Source organism: Malurus melanocephalus, unplaced genomic scaffold (genome assembly GCF_030028575.1).
Source record: "Malurus melanocephalus ecotype Western Australia unplaced genomic scaffold, MMel_1.1 scaffold_40, whole genome shotgun sequence".
Taxonomy (NCBI): domain Eukaryota; kingdom Metazoa; phylum Chordata; class Aves; order Passeriformes; family Maluridae; genus Malurus; species Malurus melanocephalus.
This window is the reverse complement of record NW_026623272.1, coordinates 713,413-736,116: the sequence shown is the minus strand read 5'-3', so window position 1 is coordinate 736,116 and position 22,704 is coordinate 713,413. Positions and strand designations below refer to the sequence as shown.

General features: G+C 45.9%; 1 protein-coding gene across 4 annotated transcripts in view; it reads left to right on the top strand.

Moving 5' to 3' along the window:
- The window catches only part of NECAB2 (N-terminal EF-hand calcium binding protein 2), a 71,174-nt gene that overhangs the window by 1,697 nt on the left and 46,773 nt on the right, over positions 1-22,704 (top strand). For 2 of the 4 annotated variants that reach the window (XM_057364586.1, XM_057364588.1), the window contains exon 2: positions 7,580-7,604. The exons of the other annotated variants lie outside the window; for them this stretch is intronic. In XM_057364586.1, coding sequence (XP_057220569.1) covers positions 7,580-7,604 — 25 coding nt within the window. The remainder of the gene's footprint in view (positions 1-7,579; positions 7,605-22,704) is intronic. 4 annotated transcript variants of the gene reach the window in all.

The following is a 22,704-nucleotide window of genomic DNA, read 5'->3' as shown; positions in this document are numbered from 1 at the left end:
GCTTCCTGGGGAAACAGAAAGGACAAGTGCAACTAATGCCCTTATGTCTTTTAAGTTAACTTGTTTAGCGGGGATTTCCCGGGTTTTTTTGTTGGATGATTTAGTTTGTTTTTGTTTTGGYTTCTTTTATTTTTTAATCTGCCCTGAAATTGCCAAGATTTTTGGAATCTGAGCTGCATTTGGGAAACAACATTAAATTTATGTGAGAGGTTTCTTGAGTTAGGAGTGTTTTGCCACCAAAATGAAAACTCATCCATTCAATTTTACTATCTTTAAGTGGGATTTTTTTTTTTCACTTTGAGGTTTGAGCTTAGGAAAAGAGTCCCGAATTTTCAGAATGGGAAACACAGTAGAGCATTGTCTTATTCCTGTGGGATATACAATAGAGCTGGGTGTGCAGTTCCTGATCTTTTTTCCCTTTCACAACGGTACTGGGMGCCCTTTCTCACCTGCTGAAAGCAGAAATGGATTCTGGAAATGTAAGATTTGAGAGCTTAGGGGTTTTTTTTCCTCTTCCTTCCATAGAACTTGATTCTCTCCTTTTTCTCCAGGCACAATAGCGAGGCCGATTGAAGCTGTGGTTTCACCGTAATGGGCTCTTCAAGTGCTCTGCGAGACCCCCCTTTCATACAAAGGGTTTAAACACGGAACCTCTATTTAGCTTAATTTTCACACATTACCATGAAAGTAGCAAGCATCCCACTGAATGCTCAGGCATGATAACCTGCTTTCCATTTAACTCCTTCGCATTTTTGCTGATGGATGTGCTGGGGAAGCAGYGAGTCCCAGCCATGCAGCAGTGCGGCTTCTCGGCGGGGGAGGATGAAGAAAAAGACCTGTAAGGTTTCATGTTTAGCTAACACGTTTTCATGAGCTGGTGTGATATGTAGGCAGTTCCTTGGGGGCTGGGAGAGGAGAGCAAAGCTTGGGTTTGGTTATGAATTAGATAAAATGTCTCTGACACTAATASTGTCTTAGTCACTTCTTCCTCTTCGGGCTTTCTTTTAATTCATCCATCCCCAGTGTTCTTCTGACTCCTCCATGAGGGTGGCTGGTGTGTCAGAACAAAATTCCCAGTGCTCTTTCCAYCAAAGAAGCACAGCTGTGCTGTTGTGGGGCAAAACTGAGGGCTGAAGAAGAACAAAATGCAACAAGGGGGTTGGATGTCTCCTGCCATCAACCTGGCTRCTGCTACTCGGAGGATGAATCTTAACTTTGGGCTGGCTTCAGYGTTTTTCTTTGATTTTGCCTCTGGCTTTTTAGGTAAAGAATTAAGAAAGGTTCGATAATGTTTACTAGTTCAGCTCAAACAAAAGGTTTCCAAGTGTAAAAGGAGCTGAAGCTACAGATTATCTGAACCCTGGTAACTATCTAATGAAGATATTGAATCCTAAGCATTGCCAAAAATAGGCAGCCAGTAAAACCATGGAGTGAGAGGTGTTCCTCAGCGATGRCAGTAGAACAAGTGGAGGTGATGTGTCACTCCAGGAACAGGAAAACACCGTTTAGAATTGAATGGTTAGCTCTTACAACCAAATTATGGTGAGGGGTTGGGATTGAGCAAGGGGTCTGTGTCCCCCCTGTCCTGGTCTGTGTCCCCCCTGTCTCACCCTCAGGTGCTTTCCCTGGATCTGCTCCTGCTGCAGAGCCCAAGGCTCAGGGCTGGCAGCAATCTGCTGTGGGTATTCCCACTCACACCACAATCCATGGATGGACMCTGGACATGGAATGCTTTCTGCACYCACCAGGACAAACCCCCTTCATCAAAAACTGTCTCAGTGCTGCTCCAATCCACGCGTGGAGATGGTGGCATTTCCAGTCAAGAACAAATCCTCAAATGTCACAATGTTTCTGAAAAGGAGGATCTATTATGTGGGTGTATATTCTGGGTGGGTGAGCCAGTGTGAGTTTGCGGAGTGTGAATGAGTGCCTGTGAAATACAGAGCTGAGGTGGGAGGCTCTCAAGGTGTAGGAGATGTCTGGACAGGTCTTGTTCTGTCTGGGAGTGTTTCAGAGCTGGCTGACCAGCTGTCCTTGCCTATGCCTTGCTGTCCCCCTGTCCCTGCCAGGAGCCTGTGTTGGCAGAGGGGTGTGACCTGCACAGCCTGTGAGTTCTGGTCAGTCCCAGCAGCTGCAGCTGGAGCYGCTCCCTCTGCGTTACAGCTCCTCTCCTGCTTGGCACTGAAACAAGGACCAGCCCTGGGTATGGGTGAGCATCCAGGACTGKGAGCCCCAGGCAGCACTGGCCTCCTTTCTGGCTTTGCCAACAGGGACTGAATGCATTGATCTGAGCTTTCCTTTAAATACAGTTAAGAATAGAGTTCCATTCATTTCAGGCCAGATGAAGCTTTCTGTTTTATCTACACTGTCTTTTGTGGAAAAATAATTTTGACCCTTATCTGTTTTCTTTTTTTTTTTTTTATTTTTTGATAGGGTCAGAAAGATAATTTCAAATCTCTCTCTCCTTCTTATGGCTTCTCTTGCACCCTCTCTTACTTGGCCAAACCTGGTTTGCACTTCTTCAGCCCCATGGGATTGAGTGAGGTGTCTGGATAGAAGACACGGAGGATTTGGTTTGTGCCATGRGTCTATTTCCAAATGTAGATCTAGAACTGACAGTTTTCCAACTGTTTTGTCAATGMCATGATTGCCAGTGCAGCCCTTCAGAGCAAGGCTCTTGGCAGCCACAGGAATCCCTTCTCAATCCTCTTCTTTTTTGACCTTTTTCCTTCTGTTTTTGTTTTGTTGTTGGGGTTTTTTTTTTAAGATTGTTTCATTGTCCTTCTTGTGTCCTTGTTTACCTTCTCACTCTGAGTGAACTGAGAGTGCTATTTTCCTCCTCCTTAATCCTCCCTTTGTGAAATCCCTGGTTTGATATCTTCCTTGAGCCCTGTCTGCAGGCACAGCTGGAGAGGAGAACCAGGGCAGGCCAGGCTCTCTTCCTTCAGGAATTGCTCTCTGCAAGGCACAGAATCACACAGGACAGTCCATCCTTCCTCCTCTGATCTTCAGGGCTTTGGAACTGGGTGCTTGAAATGAAGCTGAACGGAAAATGAATCCTAGTACTGAACATCAGCAGGTCAGAACATCAAGTGCAACTCTTACCTGTCTCATGCAACTTTTATTTAGGACAGCCAGGTAAAGTCTAAAGAGAAGGTGAGAGTGAAAGCAGAGTTTGGGACATGGTGTCAGCTGCTCCTCTCTTGGGGAGGAAGGGAAAAAGAAAAAAGATCTGCTTTAAAGTGGGAAAATACCCAGGGACCTGGAGTTCTGCAGCAGCCTTGTTTTTTGAGGATCTGCTCCAGATGGGACAGCATTTCCAACCAAGGGCATATTCCTTACTGAAACACCAAAATAAAACCTTTCTCCTTTCATGCAGAATGCTCATTAGCCTGAGGGTGTCGAAARATGGAGTCCAAAGTGACAAAGCTTCAGGTCATTATTTTCTCACATTTTTGCCAGAAAGAGCAACAGAGAGAAGCTCTGTAGGAGAGGAAATTCCTTCTGGTGCCTCAAGTTAGAGACCTGGAGGCCATACCTGATAGAAAACCTTGTCTCAACTCCAAAGTGTCAAAACTTGTGGGAAGAGGAACAGAAGGAAAAAACAGGAATGCAGGAATAATCTGTTTTTTAGGTCTGTGTGGGTCTCTGGATGCCTTCTGATCCATAGGCTTTCCTCATGCATGAGACATGAATGTGTTTGTCCTCGATTCTGCACCAAGATTATGGTGGAAAACAAAATTTCAGCTCAGCTGCATTCTRTTTTAAATCAACATCATATTAACCTGCTGAAGGGATAATAAACTCCACAAACCTGTAATAATTCCTGGGCTTCTTAGGGGAGTGCTTGTGTGAATTTAATAAAATTCGTGAGAAAACCTTCATTAAGCAGCCTCCAGTGTCGCATGTTCTCATCCAGGRGCTTTGAGAAGGCAGAACTGAATGTTTAAATTCGAAGCCATCACTTTTCTCCAAGTTTATTATTACCACCAGGGTTTTGAATTGCTCACTTCTGGCAGTCAAATATCTGTAGTAGCCATTTGAGAGTGCAGCAAAAGCATATATTTAGAGAAAACCTATTGGAAATCTTGACAAAAGTTGTTCACTCTAGAGAAAATAGTGCTTATATTCATCCAAACCTCTGGTAAATGGGTTAAGTATGCCACAGACAGCAAACTGCATGCATTGCCTGCATAAATCCTATAAAATGGAATATAGTGTCCATATTGTGGGCATCCTGTAGGTTCACTGTGTTCTCAGCCTGGGCTTCAGCAGTCTTGCTTAGTAGCTTCAAAGCCCAGCGATGGGGGAGATGGCTGCTGTGGTACTTTTAGAGGATAATTTCTCATTTACCATCTGAAACTCGTGCGTTGCCTCTGTTTGGAGAAGCGGGGGTGATGGAGCGGAAAGAGCATCCCTGGGCAGGCTGGGCGGTGCTGGGGCTCCTGCTCAGCCCGTGGGGACAGTCCCGGGCAGGCTGCAGGCTCAGGGAGCCAATTGCTGCCGAGGGCCTGGCAGGACAGGACAMTTCTCCATCCATATTTCATCACCTCCTCCCTCGCTGACCTGCGGCGCTGTGCCGTGGCTGAGCCTGAGTGATTTTGGTGCTGAGTGGGAATGTCAGCGGTGGAATCACCAGAGCCCGCAGGGTGGACGGGCTCTGCAGCCTCCAGGAGGAGATGACACAGCATCCTCACTGTGCTCCCTATGCTGGAGCTGCTCCTGGGAGCCTGGACCAAGCTGCCCTTCCTTGGGGTTTGCTCTCTGCTCCACAGGGAGGTGAGGGGCTGTGCTTTCCCTTCCATGCCCAGATCTCATACCTCTCCCCTATGGAAAGCACCCACCTCCTTCCTGCAGTGCCACAACTAATCCCAGACCTGAGCAGAGCTCTTTGGGCTGTGTGGGGGCRGGCACTCTTCTTTGCTGAGCTGGAACATAAATCCTGGGTCTTCAGAGCAGCAGCATTTCTGGCAGCCCTGCCAAGCTATCACAGGCTATATTACATCTTTATCAGCCTCCCGATGCTCGTTCCAGCGTTCATACCTTGATGCAGTGCCTGCCTCTGCTGACAGATGACTTTGTCTCAAATTGTTTCTTCCCTCCAGGTGTCCCAGTTTAATTTTTTTTTTTTATGTGTGCAAGTTTTAGGTGATTCAATTAAGTTGAAAGAATAAATCCTGCTCATTAGCAATAAAAGAACCAAGCAGCTTGGTCCTGTAAAATAAACTTTGATAAGTGACACAGCCACTGTGATCTTTCATCAATGTGTTCATTTACAAATAGCCATACTTTAGGGAGTGTCTGGGAGAGTTAAAGCCCTAAAATGTTCACTTAGAGAAGCTGGATATAAATACTTCAATTTCTAAACGTTTCTTCCATTTCTTAATTTTTTTCCCCTGTTGTTCCAAGTATTCCTTGCAGGGTTAACAGCTCCGTGGAGCAGAGCACTGCAGGTCGAGCCTTTCTCCCATTTTAATCTACATTTTACCTGCTGGGTTTGCCTTCCCATTCTCCCTCTTCCAGCTGTGGTTAGAGGGATGCTGATCTCCCTTGGGACCATAAAGTAGGTGTTGGTSCTGCTGTGTTAGACTGGCTGCAATGCCTTGGTTTCAGAGCAGTGGGAAGAGCAAGAGGGGGATGTGTGGATGGAATAAAAAGCCCAGAAACAATCAGCATCCAGGAAGAGAACCTCCTCTGGATTTGCTCATGGGGAAGGAGGAGTTGGGGTGTCTAAGCCATGAAAAAAAGAATATTTCATTTAGAGGGAAGAGCACATTGAGCACAGCTGAGGGATGTGTGCTAGAGCCATGTAGCTTGCTGGGGTTCTGCAGGGATTTATTCCTTCTTCCCACAGCCAACCCATGACTGGCTGGCCTTTCAGAACCCATATTTAACTTTAGTGGAGTCTCTAAGTATGGAGACRGGATTTTCCCCCTCAAAATTTCTAATTGCTCTCAAAAACGAAGGCCAGCAAGAGAGGAGTTTAGAGCTGTAACCCTTGTAGGCAGTTTCCATGACTCAGAACTTGGCTCAAGCAGAGGGGTTTTGCCTCTGCTGAACTACACCAGAAAGTCCTGCTTTGACTCTGCCCTGGGCTGCACAGCCTCACAAGAACTTCGGACAAAATAATGATTAATGTTCCTTAATTAAGYCATATTCAGTGAAATAGCATATTCTGCAATTCAATTTGTCTCTTGGGGTTCTTGTTTTGTGCAGCAGTTTCTCTTCTGATATTTTATTTTTTWAATGGTTTTGTGACCCAGAAAATGTGAGATTCTATTTTACGGCTGACTCTGATCTGTCTTGCTGGTGCTTTCATTCCCTCCTCAGGGAAATTTCTTTGTACWACTCAAATCTCTGCTCTTGCTCAAATTAATAGGCTCAGGCCTGAAGAGATGATGAGAATATTTTACCTCTTCTGCCCATGTTAATTTTTTGGTAATTTACAGCCAACCTGTGCTAGCGGCCACTTTGGGCAGGAACCTTTAAGTTTCCAACCTTTGAGCAGGATTTTTGCTGTTAATTGTGTTGTGTGGGTAAGGACAGCAGAACAGAACAGCACAGCCCTGGAGAAGWGGATGAGGGATGGAACTCAGGCATGCAGAATTCATGCAGAGCACAAGCCAGCTCAGCCCTGCTGGCAGAGCAGAAGTTACTCAGAACAAAGATGTTGTGCTTACTCAGAAGTGGGAAYGAGGAGCAGCCGCCTGAAAAGGACAGCAGACATTGAGGACAGACCCCAAAGATCCCTATGAGAACTTGTGAGAAGGGGTGAGGCTGTGTAAAATGAAGTGATGCAGATGCATCAATAAGTGGGGATTGCTAATCAATATGTGATCATGGTTTGTGATAAAAACTCTGCTCACCCAACACTCAGTTAGAGGAGAGACCCTCAAAGTGACCAGATCATTTTGGCATCAGTATTAGGGGACTACTCCTCCGAAGAGACCGGTGACAAAAACAGCAGTTCTTTCTGCTCTCTTTCTGCCTCATGAGTTCTACAGCATTATATATTATTGCAATTCTTTTCCTTCTGTAATGGCTATCTGATTCCTCTCCACGGGCTGTTCTTTCACTCTGTAGTTTTAAGTCTAAATATAATCTYCTTCCCACGCAGGAGACTTGCTTAAAAAACACACACATTGTAAATAATTTTTTTTCAGAAGTGTAGAGCTGTGAAACTCGGTTTAAGAGATTTTATTGAYGCCAGAGAAATTGTCTGGTCTGGCTGCACAGCTGTTGTAATTTTTTTTTTTAGTGTGTGTTTTTCTGGTGTTGGATCCATGGTTTCAGCTTTCTGAAGTGAGGGAGGTGCTGGAGGTGCTGGAAGCATTCCCACAGTTATTCCAGAGGTGGCTGTGCTGGTGCTGCACCCTGGCAGGGTTTGTCCATCTGGGRGAGAGGAGCTGAGTCTTGGCAAGGGTGAGCTCAGTGAAGCTCCTGATTTGGGGTTTGAGGGGTTGGAGCACTTGGCCCTGCTCTGTGTGTGGGTCTGGACGTGGTCCTGGTGCAAAGGGCTTCACCCCCTCGTGTTGGACAATGTAATAAACATGTTTCTCTCTCTCTCTTTCAATTCTAGATTTTCAGAAGAGCTGACAAAAATGGTAAGTCTGTGCATTCATACTCCACATTTCTTGATTGGACTATTGTCAGTATTACCATTTTTTCTCATAGTAACATCCAGCTGTTTAAATGTCATTCAGTTTACCAAGTCTGACACTGATACAGTCAAAACATCAGAAAARGTTTTGTTATTTTTTTTGGAAAAGATATTCTTAGAGCAGAAGTGACACTGGTGTGCAAGCTGCCATGGCAGAATCCACCAGATCGGGGAAATTTCACAAAAACAACATAAAAATAAATCACAGGTAAGTGATAAATGARGATCCACTTCTTGTAATCTTGACATAGCTTTGAAAAACTATGAAAAACAGCCCTAGCTTGTGGATATTAGTAGTTTGGTTCCTGAGGGACTGGACCCACACATCAAAGAGAAACCCATATTGATGTGTGGTTTCAGTTTATGCCTGTGGAAAGCTGAACACCTGTGCTGAGCCCAGCCAAGTCCTGACATGGGAATAACAGGGATCAGCCTTCATTAAATGTCTTGGAAGGGGAGCACTGCTCTGCTGTAAGATAAGCTCAAGGAAAGAAAAGTCAATGGGCCCAATCCCAGCATCTTTCCCCACCCTGAAAAGCTGTTTAATTTTAGCTCCTAGATAAAATCCCCAGAGCTAGTATCTATTCTTTCCCTGTTGTACAAGAAGAAAATTAAATATGCATCAAAACTCTGTGTATTTGCAGAGGGACACGTGGGAGCACTGTGCAGAGGAGCACAGGGGGAGTTTGTTTATTCCCTTCCAGCTCTGAAAGGGAGACACCTGATTTCTGCAGGAGCTCATGGATGTGTATCCTGGGTAAGGAAGGTGCTGTCAGCCAGCTCACAAATAAGCAGTAAATGCCATGTAACCGTGGGCACTTGGTTATGGCAACTGTCAGAGCAGTGASATACTGAAATTTGCTGTTTGGAAAAGCTGAGCAGCTGTGTGGTGCAAGGAGAGAGGGGAGAGAGAGCAGTCCAAATGCAGCTTGTAGGAAAAAATGAGTTTGTGCTCTTGGCATCCCGAGTGACCTCAGAGATGGCGTGGGCAGGTGTTGGAGGGTAGAGCAGGGCTGAGCACAGCACTTGCAGGGCATGAGGACACCAAAGCACAGGCAGAGAAGGCAACTGCTCTTCTGAAATCCATCCTGCCTTTCCCACCTCGATGGCACTGCAGGGAGAGCAGCTGCCTCTCCTGATAAAGGCCAGATGCTCTTTGAAGGAGGAGAGGCATCCATCTCTGCTCCCACTCTCTGTGCTCCACAGCTGCAGGGTTTGGGCAGCACTAAGGGTGCTCTCCATGGGGCTGGTGCTGCCCTTCCCTTCCTTCYTTGGGCTCTCAGTGAAGTGRCCCCTCTGTCCCCAGCTGTCCCCTGCCAGGTCAGGGCACTGCTCTCCCCAGTGCCCCAAGGCAAGGCTGTCTCTGCTCCTGGGCTCTCCCCTGATGGACTGTACACCCTGCAGTGCTTTTCCCTRCGTTTATTTAAATGCTGCTTTTTTTCTGGACACAACAATTGCAAGCCATAATGACCAGTTTCACCAGCCATTCGTATTTGCTGAACTCCGGATAACAGAGTTTGCTACTCTGTAATTAGCTCAGTGTGTTCTTCTGCAGCCTTTTGGGGTCACAGCTCCCCACAGCCCCTCTCCAGCCTCCTGCAGCTCACAGCAGCTGCTGCTGGAGATGTGCAAGAATATTTCCCTTGGTACAGGCTCTCTGAAAACTAGGGCTCAGAGGTTTCCAGAGCCAGARGTAATATCTTTGTATTTAATATCCCTAGGGATCTCTTTTTCACAATTTTCTCTTTGACATCCTGGACTTTAATTTATTGATTTGTTGAAATTCAGCCTATTCATGGCTTTACCTGTTACAGCTCCAAGGAACAGTGGAAGCATCAGTCTGCTGCTTTTATATCTCACAGCAGGTGGTGTGCACAGCCGTCTGCAGAAAAATGAAAATCTCACAATTTCCATTTTTGTCAGAATCCCAGGAAAGGGCCCTGAGCCCCGGACAGGCTGTTAAAAACACAAATCCATGGATTCCAAAATATTTTACTCTGTCAACATGCTTCTGTGGTCTCCACACCTGCAGAGGTTCCTGTGGCAGGGACTTTGCTCTTTCTAATTAACCAGCAGAGAAAAATCATAACCCAGTGCTGTGTGATGGGGCCATACTGGGAGAGAGCTCCCAGGGCAGGCAGTGCTGGCAGCTTTACCCACAACTGGCARCCCTTGCTTTCATCAGCTGTGCCAAARCCACCCTTACCAACCCGTGTAGRAACCCRACAGAAATAGGGCAGGGGGAAATCKCAACAAAACTTCTGCTCTTGACAGCTGGTTTAACCACAACACCTCATTTAACATTTTCCATGCAGATGATTAGAGGGTCACCTAAAAAGCAAAGGATGGGATTGGAAGATTGAGGAGTAGTCTCATTTAATGTGCAGTCAAGAGGTCATACATTTGGAAATCTTTTCAGCATCTTGATTTTCTCTCTCCCCATCCATTTGTGGTAAAAATGTCACATATTGTGTTAAAGCAGCGTGGCTGGCTCAGACAYGGTAACTATGGAGCCTGATTGTGTGAATTTAAGAGCACCTCCCTCCTCCCCCTTCCTTCCAAACCTTCTCCACATAAATTGTTAATTCATGTAAAATTGGATGTTCTTGCTGCAAGATGCTAAACCACGTTATTGYCCCTGCCATGTTCAGGTACTTGTATTCAGGTGATTTGACTCAGTGCCTGCATGTACTAAAAGGCTGCTAATGAAGCAGCTCTTGCTTGTTAAAAGACATCTTGGTCTCCTGTTCCACAGAGCTGAGATCCTGTCTATMATGTGAGCTAAAGTCCCCAACCTTTTCCCCAGGGATAATATCAAGCAGTTGGATTTACAACTGTCAACGTGATAAACTCAGAAAATGTTCTGAATAAGACACCTGGCAATGATGAGCACGTTGGARATGTCTGGATAAACTGGCAAATGGTCTGAAAAAGGGGTGAAGGGCTGGGGTATAACCTGGCAGTGAATAACTGGCTTAGCTCTAGTCACGCTTTGCAGGGGCATAGCTGTTAGTCATTCAAAATAATCTTTTTTTTTTTTTTTTTTTTTTTTTTTTTTTTTTTTTTTTTTTTTTTTTTTTTTTTTTTTTTTTTTTTTTTTTTTTTTTTTTTTTTTTTTTTTTTTTTTTNTTTTTTTTTTTTTTTTTTTTTTTTTTTTTTTTTTTTGTGTAGGAGTGTTTTTCCTTTCTCTCCTAATAAATCCACCTACTGTCTTGTAATCCTCCCAGTCCCAGTAAACAATATTTAATCATTTAATTGGCGTGTGCTGGGAAAACGGAGGCATCTTGTTTTAGGCTGGTGCAGTAGAGCTGTCAATCATCTGAGTTATCTACTGTGTACTTAATCCTCTCATTAGAAAGCTGCTAATCAATTACACAGCCCAGGATTCTCTTTGAAAGATTAAAAGAGTTTTATTTTGACAGAACATCCTATCTGGTAACGATTCATTATAGATATGTATCTTCCCAAAAACTGGTGTTTTATCTGGAAATCTCCGGATCACTGCAGCGACCCAACCGCCATGCCTTGAGTGTAACGAAACACAAAGCACATCCAGCTTTAATCTGTGGTTTGGTTTGGTGGGTTTTGCTGTAATTGTTAGATCCTGCTCATGGACATGGCCATCAGTCTGCCAGGCAATGGAGGCGAGGTGGTTTCCTCTGGATTTCTGCCCTGGAAGAGGAGAGATGGTTGGTTATGGTTATAAAACACCTCCCAAAAAATGGCAGCAGTGCAGTGTTTCACTGACAATAACCAGTGATGAGTTATMATCGTGGTTCCATCAACCTGCCATCTTCCTGTTGCTGCTGTCCTTGTGATTCCTGTACCAAGATCTGGCACAAACTGTTGTGGCTCTCCCTTGTAATTATCATGACCAGAGAAGGTGTGGATGGGAATGAAGCCATTCAGCATATCCTGCCTTGAATAGCTTCTCTTATCAAAAATGAAATACCATGAAGTATGAAGAAATCCAGAGTACAAATGCTGAGAGGAGGTTTCAGTTTTGGGTTGGCCTGAATGATCAGCTGAAGGCCTGTAGAGGACGTAGCAGAGCTAATAAARGGGGGGAAAGAAAATGAGGCATGAATGAAGCAGGAATTGGTGACTGGAATGGGATTTTTGGTAAAGAGCCACGAGGGCAATGGCATTGTGCCCATTCCTATCCCAGCAGGGCTTGTCCTTTAAATAGCTGCACACAGATATCTGTTAGTCACTTAAGAGCTCATTAAATGAGATTTATGCTGCTGTAAGGAAAGGTCTGCACATCCCAGTGTTACCAACCTCGTAGCAAATTACACCACAGACCATGGGGGCACATGGAGAGCTCCTGACACGCTGGGAACATGAACAGCTTTGCCCATCAGCATCTTAAACTGGCCAGGGAGCTGCTCAGCTGGCAGGGGCTGTGCCCCTGTGAGTAGAGCGAGCTCTGCTTCTCACACAGAMACTGCACTGCTGCCCTGCCTGGTGGCTTTGTGCCTGTGATGCCACTGCTGCACCCCGGTGTGGGGATCCTACAGGCTCCAAAAGCTGCAAACAGGGAGAAAAACAAAACMAAGCAAATGAAAAGCTTCAGGCACATCTCAGCCTCAGCCTGAAATGTTCAAGAGCTCAGGTTCTTCATAATGTTCAAGAAAACCTGTCGTAAGTGTCACCTGAGCAGAAATCACTCTTGTTAATCATCAGTACACAAAGGAAGAGAGAGAGGTTTCTCTCTTGGATCGTGTTTATTGATGGAGGGGTGGTGATGGGAGAGCAGGGAGAGTCCTGAGCCTCCAGCAAAGGCTGAATGAACCCTTGTGTAGTGGGGCTCCAAAACAACACATGGGTGAACATACCAGCAATTTCCAGCCCTTCACAAACGCTGTGTGACTGTCCTCAGTGTCTTTTTTTAGACAGAGACAGTTCCTCTGAGGACTTTAAGGGTCTGGGGAATTTGCAGGACCTTTAGTGGTAATAACTCCCAAAGTCTTATCCACCTTTCCCAGACACCACCTGGAGAAATTATTTTGATCCCCTCTAGTGAGCCTGGTGGGAGGAAATGGGTGTTTGTGGATGTGCTTAGAGCTCAAACTCACAGCARCCAGATTCAGGGCACTGTGTAAATKTTTCCTTTTCCTCCTTTCACTCTGAGAGTGACCTTTGCTGATCTTGAGTTATTAGCACAGAAATTGGGCCAAAATGGAATGAAAACGCCTCTTCAGTTCTGACAGTGTGGGAACACAGAGAAATTCACAGAGAGAGGGATGGAGAAAATTATCACTGGGGAGCAGATGGTCCAAAGACCCCATTTTTAGTATGGCAATTGTCCAGAGTTGTTTTTAAGACTTGAAATACTTACCTTCCCTCCTTCCCCCATCAACTGGAGACCCTTTTTAGAAAATGCACAAGGCTTGAATGGTGGTAAGTGATTTGGACTTCAATAACCTGCCTTTCAAGGCATAGAGGAACAAAAATTAAGGCATTGTAACTTTGGGTGCTTTGGGATCTTAAAAAGACACCAAGTGAAGGCACTGATACCTTCCACATACATATAATATCAGAATAAAAACACCTRGTAAGCCTCTTGTTGCACACCTAATTTCCTTCCACAGTCACAACTCTGCCCCTATTGTGAATTGTGCTTTTCCTGTGAGCTCTTGGGTGTTTTGCAATCCCTCCCTTAATGGGCTATCACTCATCAAAACCTCTTCTTTCCAGACCCAGGTAATTACCTTCTGCATGGCTACTGCTCCTCATGTGCTGGGAGAACCTTGAGCTATTCATATCCTGCTGGTGCATCTAAATTAAGTCATTAGTTCTCAGTGAGAATATTTATAATTCTTGCATAACAAAACCAGTGTTAGCAGCCACCCACATATAAGTAGAAAAATTCAATGATGAATCAGGTTTTGTAAGTATGGATGAATCTGATTTGTTCTTCCATGACCAAATGACCAATCTAAATGTATTTTTCTTTTAAGTCAATAAAAAGAGATTTGCATTTAGATAGTCTGGATTTCATGTGACAATCAAAAAGCACCTTGTAAGACTGCACAACGACCTTTATTTACAAGGAGAAAGTTTGAATCTGTTTTCACTTATTTGGACTCCTGTACCATTCCCAAGCTCTCTCAGTTACSCTTCCAAGTCCTTGCAAAGTTCACAGCACAGGGTTTGGAAGGGATGGCATCTGTTTAAATTGGGACATGCTGTTCCCAAAATAGTAAACAAACCTMTCCACCAGATGATGAATTTTGATATCACGTAGGAATTGTGAAAGGTGGCTGCTGGCCATGCTCTACAGGCTGTCATTAGATGTGCCCAGAACTTTTATCCACCCTTTGTCACTATGAACCTAGGGAAAGGTTCTGTGATTCTGTGATTTGATTTTCATCATTGACTGGCTTGAAAGGGCACTTCCCAACTGCTCCTGCCCTTCCAGAGCTGCTTTATTCATTCTTCAAAGATATGAGGGTATCTGGTGCATGCTGTGTGCAGCAGAAGTCAAGAGCTGGGAGTTTTTTAGGACTTGCTTTTTTTCTCTCATGTCAGTTTGTGTTAGCAAACTCCTGTTAGAATCAAGGGGTGGATTCATTTTTTCTTTTGGCTGGACTACCTTGGTTTTGTGAAGCAGACCTTGAATTGGGTGCTCTGGGTTAGGGTCTCATTAACAGCTGCACCCTCGWGTGCTGCAGGCTGGGTTTTGCAGCAGCCCAGCTTTAATCAGGGCCCACATGTGGTTTGTTCAGTGCAAGGCTTAAGCCAGAGAAGGTTTGAGCTGGGCAAGGTTTGAATTCAGCCCAGAAACCCCCCAAGGGCTCAAGCCAATGATGTGACACCACATAAACTTTTATTTCCACAACAGAAATGTTCACATTCCACCTATTTCTGCCCAGCATCAATTTATGACCCATCACTGTCGAAAATTGTTATTTCTGTCCTTTTCCTAAAGCTTTTCCCTGCTGAGGGAACAGGCACACAAAACAGAAAGTAGAGTGAGATTCTTCATGAGCAGTGGGCAGTGGAGGCACTATTGGTCTCAGTGTGACCACCAGGTGCAGGGAATGGGATTGGAGGGGCTATAAATGGGAACATTTCTCTATTTAAACAGAGTGCAACTGGCTTGCTGACACTTCAGCTGATATCTGATAGCTCAGGTGCCTGGCTGATATTGTGCACAATGCCCTTTCTGCATTATTCAGGGTACTTTGCTGTGCTGGTGGCCATCTCCTGTGTCCTTGCCCTTTTGCTGTAAAACCTGCAGCCACAATATAAAACCTGACTTAAAGAAAAATTTAGAAAATCAGCTTTACCTGATATTTGGCCTCCTTCAGGCGTGCTTGCTGCCTGCGGTGCTTGCTGCTTTGAGACYGTAAAACACATTCAACCACACGTTGGTCCACCCCAGGGCTGTGCTGGCAGCTCCTGCCTGCCCTTTGTGCCCAGCACCATCCTTTCTCATGGCTGCTGAGCCTTTCTTTCCACTTYCTCAAAGATTCAGCTGCTGAGCGACACCCATGGTAAAAGTCATTAAGTGCTGTAACCTTCAAGGCTCCCTGGCATTTCTGCATTGGCAATAAATGGATTTGAACCTCGGAGTCAGGCAGACACCCGAGCACAAAGCTTTCACACTTTCATATCAGGCTGCTCCTCAGTCCATTAGAAGCTCAGATGGTGCTGCTGACCTGAAGGGTCATCTTGCTGTGAGCCCTTTCTGGGTAGAAGCATCAGCCCTTGGGCCACTGCTGACCTCTGCTCTCTGCTGGACCCCTCTCTGAGCACTCAATGTGGAGGAGCAGACCCCATCAGACCTTTTGCATTGGAAACCACCCCCAGTCTGCCCCAGGCGTGGATTTCCATTCTGACCCATCCACTGAGCCTTCTTGCTCTCTGTTTGTCCCTTTTAGATGCTCCCAGACAGGAGCATCTCTTCACCCTGCCAGAGCAGCCCTGCCTGCCCACAAGCATCTTCTGTGGTCATGGAACCTCTCACCCTCAGGAGATGCTGCTCCTGTGCTCAGTGAGGGCTGGTGAGGCACTGCGCCTGCTTGGGCTCTGCTCCATGCCCTGGGCAGTGGGGCAGGGTGGCTGTGCCCAGCCTTTGGGGTGGCTTCTGTGTGTGGGATGGAGCCTGTGCATTTCTACAAACATCTCTCCTTTTCTGCTGCATCCATTGTGTTTCTCAGCTCCTCCCTTCAATTCCTCCAGCACAGAGAGCTGGAGACAAACACTGTGAGAGTCCCCAGGAGATGCAGGGAGGGGGTTTGGGGCAGGGGTGACTGCTTTTGCCTGGCAATTTGAGCATTTGATCCGGAGGGCAGCGATTCCCCCTGCTCTGGTCTGCTTTGAAGCACTCCAATTAAGGTGTGACATRTGATGCGACCCGGAGAAGAAGCAGTTTATTTTCTTCTTCTCTTTGTGGGTTGGGAGTTGTGGGTTTTCTTCTGCAAACCTCATTAGAGGCTTCAGCTGGACAGGAGTAATGGGGATACGTTATTGTAAAAGATTTAACGACCATGTTGCAAGTTGTGGAGGGTGGGAATAAGGGATGGTGGTTTTCCAAGGAGGCTTTGAAAAGCTGCTCAATTAGCTGAGAGGATTTTTAAAGATGGTTCTTTCCAGAGTCAAAGTTGAGAGATTTAATTGGGGTCTGCACAGCAAATGTGTGTACATGGCATGACAGCCAGCAAAGGGCACAATGAAACGTTTATGGAGCTGTTACCTCCTTGTAAATCCTACCCAAAAAATGTAAGCTTTGCTGGTAGAGCCTTAAAAGTGGTGGTTCCTGCCCTGATTTTTCTGGAGCATGGGGGTTGTTCACTCGGAGAGATGTGGCTGTAGGTATCCTGACACTCATTTCAGTTGAAACCTTTTATTCATGTGTTTTCCTTGTTGATGCACAAGGGAAAGGTGAGGCTCTGGCTACAGTGGCAAGCCAGGGAAGTGATGGACATCGAGGATTTAAAGATTTTTGATCTATCTCATTAATATCTCATCTTGCTGTACCTGGGAAACTTTTCAAAGTAGATACAGCAAATCAATATTTCTCCTGCTGATTTTTTCCTTTGTTGTTTTGTTGGGTTTTGGTTTGGTGGTTTTGGTGGTTTTTTTTTTTTTTTTGCAGAAACGCAACATTAAAGTGCTTGGAAAGGACTTTTTCAGTTTGACTGGATGTAGTATCCTGTCAGATCAAAAGGTGCATCAGACTGCAGGCTTTGGGGACTCGGCTGATGTGTGGCAGTGACCAGGGAACACAACTTATGTGTAGGGACAAACTCCTAGGGTGGACATTCTCTGAGTGTTGGGAGTCAAACCCTATAAAGTGTGGAGCTCCAGCTGCCTCGTGCAGCTCTCTTCTTCACCAGGCAGAGTGTTCTGCTCTCACACWCCACAGGCAAAGAGCTTTCTGCTTTCTTGTCCAGCAAAACTTGGTGCAGCTTTGCTTTGAGCTTTTGATTAAATCCTTGGGATATCTGTAACTGAAACCATATCAGTTTCTCTGCTAGATATTCATGTCAAGGATCTCAGCTGCTGYTCCCTGGGTGAAGACCTTCCTGCTCTTCCATCTTTGCTTCTCAAATGTGTCCCTTTTCAGGGGGTGCAGGCAGAGTGCAGGGCAGTGGGACATTGCCAGGCTCCAGAGCCAACAGTGCACCCTGTGCTCGTGTGCCATRGCTGAGATTAATAAAATAAAAGGCCTGGCTGTGTCCTGCTCCCTTGCTGGGAGTGTCTCAGTGCTCAAGTGTTTCCCAAAMTGCATTCCAAGGCAAGGGGTGCTGTGAGATGATTTTGTGCAAAGGTTCTCATTGGTGCCCAGCGAATCTCCCTCGGGAGGGCTCGTGCACGGGGCTGCCTTTGGTGGAGAGATGCCCAGCCTGGATGTTTTACCCTGTTTTTAGGAGCAGTGGTGTGCTCTGTGTGCTCCTGGTGTCTCWGAGGAGTGGCAGGGTGCAGAGGGACAGTGCCCACCCAGGTGAGGTGACRAGCATGGGACTGGGGTCTGAGGAATCCTTAAAACACCTTTGCCACTGCCACAGTGTGTGCCCCTCAGCTCAGGTTATTCCTCTTGCTGCACCACCCAAATCTCACTAAGAGGATCTATCGCTGCTTCTCTCTCTCAGTAACAGGACTATCCTGTCTGCCTTTAGGTTTAATCTCTGGGAATTTCCCTCAGGGGAAATGGAGCAGACCCTCAATGGACAAAAAGCACTCCTTTCGCCTTTTTGCTTCCATGCTTTCCTCTGCTCTCGTTGCTGTGGGAACAAGGGACAGCACTGGGCTCTGGCATCCTTTTTAATTAGCTATCTTCTGCAGATCAGCTGTATTTATTGAAGATTTTTTATTATAGCTATTAAAATTAAATAAGCCAAAAATTGAATCCAGAACAAATACACTGCTGCAAGTTATCCTCATAATGTGCAAGCAATTTTTGCCAGACAATTGTGAGAAAATATGTTCTGGCAGGCTGTGTTCAGGCAATTGGCCAGGAGCAGCTATAAATCATGTGTATCTGCTTCTCCCTCTTATCTTTCTCACTCTTTTAAAACAGCAGATAACATACGTTGGGGAGAAGGGTGCATCTCACCGACTTGCACTGGGGAAAGCGATGTCTGGGGTTGAAACAATGATRCATCCACATCTGTAACTGCCAGCAAGGATGGTCTGAGGGGCAGGAGCAGCTAATCTTTTTTCATGGGAGGATAATTTAGCAAAGAGTGAAAATGGATGTTCATGGAGTGAGAAGCAGGAGCCTGAGTGTCTTTGGTTTCATGGCTGGCTGCCTGCGCTGTGGGAAGGTGGTGCATTGCTCTGGARAAAGTCTGCAACGCTTTCAGAAAGTTTTAGAGGTAGAAATCATTTAAAACAATTTTTTTGAGTGCAATTTCCTCTTCTGTGCCCCTGCTGCAGCCTGAAAGCAGTCAGTGTCAGCCGAGTGCCAGGGGCTGAGCCGTGTGTCAGCTGCAACGGGAGATGCTCTGGCCGTGCTCCTGCTGCCCCTCAGCAGAGCTTTGAAGGGCTGGTGCAGCTGGGCTCGGCTTCAAGGAGCAACTCAGCCTGGGCTTGGGCTTTGGATCGAAGATCAGCTCCTGCTGCCAAGTTTCTGCCTTAATTGGATGCTGGAAKGGAGGCCCCAGCCTGACACGGGGCAGACGTGGGAGGCTCCAGCCCCTCGCCACTCATGGACTCTAACCTCAGCCTGTAAGAGCAGCAGAATTTGAGGCTTTGCTGCAATGATCAGAGTGTGGCTTTTGGGTACTTCTGGTGCTTGGCACATCCACATGGGGGTTCTTTTCCTTCAGCCCAAGTAGCTGACTCCAGCACCCTCCAGAGCCCATTCTTCAGGCACACAGTGATTGGGCTGTGCATTGTTCTGCTGTGCCAGCACCAAAGCACAGGTTTGTGCCTGCTCTGCTAATGAAAATAAGTGCACTGAGGYTTATTTTCCCTTCCAAAGGATTTTCTGTTCATGGTGGGGATGTTACTTTTCCAGCTGGCTGGTTCACTGGCTTTCAAACACGCTACACTTTGTTAAGCAAGGCTGCTTTCCCTTCCTCGCCCTTTGTGGTACCATCAGTTGCTTTCTTTGTTTCTTTACAAAACCCTGCCCATCTTCTAAGAAAGGTAGCATTAATACTGGCAAAATGTTCCAAATTTACCAAAATCTTTGCCAGTACATTCACATTAACAGGCTCCTCAATGTGGAATAATACTAATAGTACTACTAATAATAATTTTTAAAAAATGTGTCAATCTGCACCATGGCAGGCAGGAGCAGCCATGGAGTGCCATGGCATCATGCTGCCACCTTCCCCAGCACCAGAGAGAAAATGTGCAACCCTCATTAACCCCAGTGACAGCCCCATAGGGTGGGATAAGAGGAAAGGAAGGATGGAGGGGGCAGGAAGGGACTGTGGATTAATTTAAAATCCTTCTGCCTGGAAAGCTGAGCAARAGGAAGGCAGCTTTCCTGGCTGGGTTTGGAGATCAGAGGCAGGGAATGGGGAATGCAGGTCTGTTCCTGGGCTCTGTGCAGCTCAGGTTTTGGCTACAGGCAAACACAGCCACGTGCAGGATTATCCTGTTATCCTTTTGTAGCTGGAGTGATAGTGGTATCAATAAATACGCTGGGTATGTGTCAAACAGTGGGGAAAATAAGTGTGTGCTATAAATGGAAGTACTTGCATAAGACTGTAAAAACAAGATAAAATATTTATATTTTTCAAAGAAAGGAACTAAATTTGTTTCCTCTCCCCTGCATCCTGTAATCTAGTCACAGGGAAACAGTAGGGTTTAGATCTTGCAAAAGGAATTCCTAAGCTGGAAATCAGAGGGGGAAATAATTTTCTAGCATTTAACTGGAGGAAGAATTAACTGAAGTTATGAAAGTGGGACTGTCCATAGTCAGGAATAAGAAATACTCCTACAACAAGAGCAGCATGAAAGAACAAGGTGCCAAATGCTGAAATCCTGGGGAGATGAAGGGGAAAGCAAAAACCGAGCAGTGGGAGATGTTCTTGCAGAGCCCTGTCTGCAAAATTGGCTGGAGCAGGACACAGAGCCTTAAAACTTTTCAAACCCAATTGTTGCTTTCTAAATGAGGTGCCTGACATTTTAAAGGTCAGCAGCCAGGGAGAGGGTGACTGCTGCTCAGCAAATGCAATCAGACTGTGCCTTGCTGTGTCCTTCACATCAGGGTTGGGGCTGCCTGATTGCCTGGAAAGACAATTTCTGTGGATGTTTCCTAAAAGGACAGATTTGCCATACCTGAACGAGGAAGGATATCTGATAWTTTTCCCATTTCCCATTTCTCCTCCCTATAGGGGGATAATAAGGGGGMAAGTGGGCAAAGAAAGATGGATGGGAGGTTGAGGGTGGATTTGGGTGCAGGAGGTGGAAGAAGAAGGCGTCTGTTGACAGACCAAGGCACCAGGTGAGAACAGAGACCCCCCTGCCCTGCTGACAGCTGGGGTGACATGTCACAATTGGCACCTCAGTGTCACATGTGGCACCTCAGTGTCACATGTGGCACCTCAGAGTGTCACATAGAGCATCTCAGAGTGTCACATGTGGCACCTCAGAGTGTCACTTAGGGCATCTCAGAGTGTCCCTGCCCCACCCCAGCAGGGTGAGCCCTCTCCAGACACCATTCCCTGGCTGAGGGCTCTGGCTGCTCAGAGCAAAACCCAGCTGGGGGCTGGCTACAGCTGGAGGAAAGCTTAGCTRGGCTAACAGACCCACATTTTTTCAATAACAAGAGCCTTAAACTCTGGATCTCTGGAGCCACTCTCTCCCTTCCTGTGTGCTTTTTTGAAAGCCCTGCACTGACCCAAGCAAATGTATTCATACAAAAAATGACTGAATAACCAAGGCAACCTAAAAGAAAGCAGTTTTCTTATATTCATAAATTGGTACAGAACAGGATTYGGACTGCTGCAGCACAGAATGAGCAGAGTTTTTTTCTTTTTACCCTCTGTCTTCCAGAATTTTACTATTCCAGTTTTAAGCCGCAGTGTGTATTTCTATGCTGGACTGCTAAACCTTTGAATTGTCAACATGCTGAGCATTTTGATCCTTTTATAAAACAAGAATGAGGATTAACTGTTTCTGACTGCACTGCTACTGCAGTAGCACTCGGTGCAGATGCACAGAGGCTGATCTTGCATCAGGAGCCACGTTGTTCAAAGCACAGACATCCTCTGGGATTTGGGCAGGTAGGAAACCACCGAGCCGCTTGTGAGCTTCCTTCTCTCTGCAAAAGCATGTCAGTGTGCTCCGTGAGAGAGGCAGACAAGGTTTGGAATGAGCTTCTCTTTAATTAGGGTGGAAATAGCAAGAAACAGCRAATGTTGTGTCATCTCCCACACCAAATGTCACCGAGCCCTGGGTCAGGGGTTTCCTATCAGTGCCTGACACCCTGGCATGGCCTGACCTGCACTCTGACCCTCACCAGCTCCACTGGTTTTGCAAGGACCGTTTTGTTTCCTATCTTCTCGCTTAATATTATGTCCTTTTAAATTTTTTTTGTATGTAGGTATGTAAATGAACCACYAATGTTTCAGGCTCCCATGTGTACAAAGAGAGGAAACAGTTCCCTAAGGAAAGAGGTGATAAATCCTGGTAAATTCACCCACAGTCTAGAAATCCAGCCTGTGCTAATAGTTTGGGAAGGCAGGAAATTTTAGGGGTTCCCTGCAGGCAAAAGAGAGTCTGCAGAGGGCTGTGCTTCTCCAAGGCTGTGMCAATGCTTATCTGCTTTCTGGAAAGCTTTTTCATGGCAGGTTTGGCACTGACACATGAGCTGGTATTGCTGGCACACAGAATACCTCTCTGAAAACTGCTGCTGCTTTGATGAAGCTCTCAGATGAGCCTTCTCCTGCAGCAGGATGCTTCTTCCTTCAAATGGCTCCAATCTCTGCTAATAAATCACCTCCTCCACATGAGGARGGTTTGATCAAACATCACAGGAGATATCATCAAGGGCTAAAGCTAATGTTTTCTATTCCATWGCCTACAGCTCATAATGCTCAGTGTATCAAAGAAGTACAGAGTTCCCTCAAGCGTCTCTACTGCCAAGCCAGGAACCCACAGTGAATTGTCCGTGTGCAGAGTGGCTCCTGAGTTTGCTTTTCAGGTTGCTGGGTTATCTTTGCTCCTGCTGTAGTATTCCTGTACTGTAGAGCAGGTYTGTGCTTCCAATTTAGGGCTCCACAGCTCCACAGGAAGGAAAGATGTGAGCAATTTGGATTTCCTCTGGGTAGTTTGTGTAGCATTTCCTGGCACGGCACTGCTGTGAAATCTAGATGCTGCTGGGTTTTGGTGGGAAGTTTTTTGGTGTCATTTCTTTTTTAAAAAACTATACTAGGATTGCAGTGATCTTGTTACCAGAGCCCTGGTGAAGCAGAAGAGAGCTCAAATGGGTGWATTTATCTTGTAAACTGCTGAGCATTACCCCAAGTGCTGGAGGCCATCAGTGCCACTGCTCTGCTGTGTAAATTTGGTTCTGCCAAAAGCAGATGGGTCATGCTTTGCCCTTATGTCAAACAAGTTTGTCTTGAATTTCA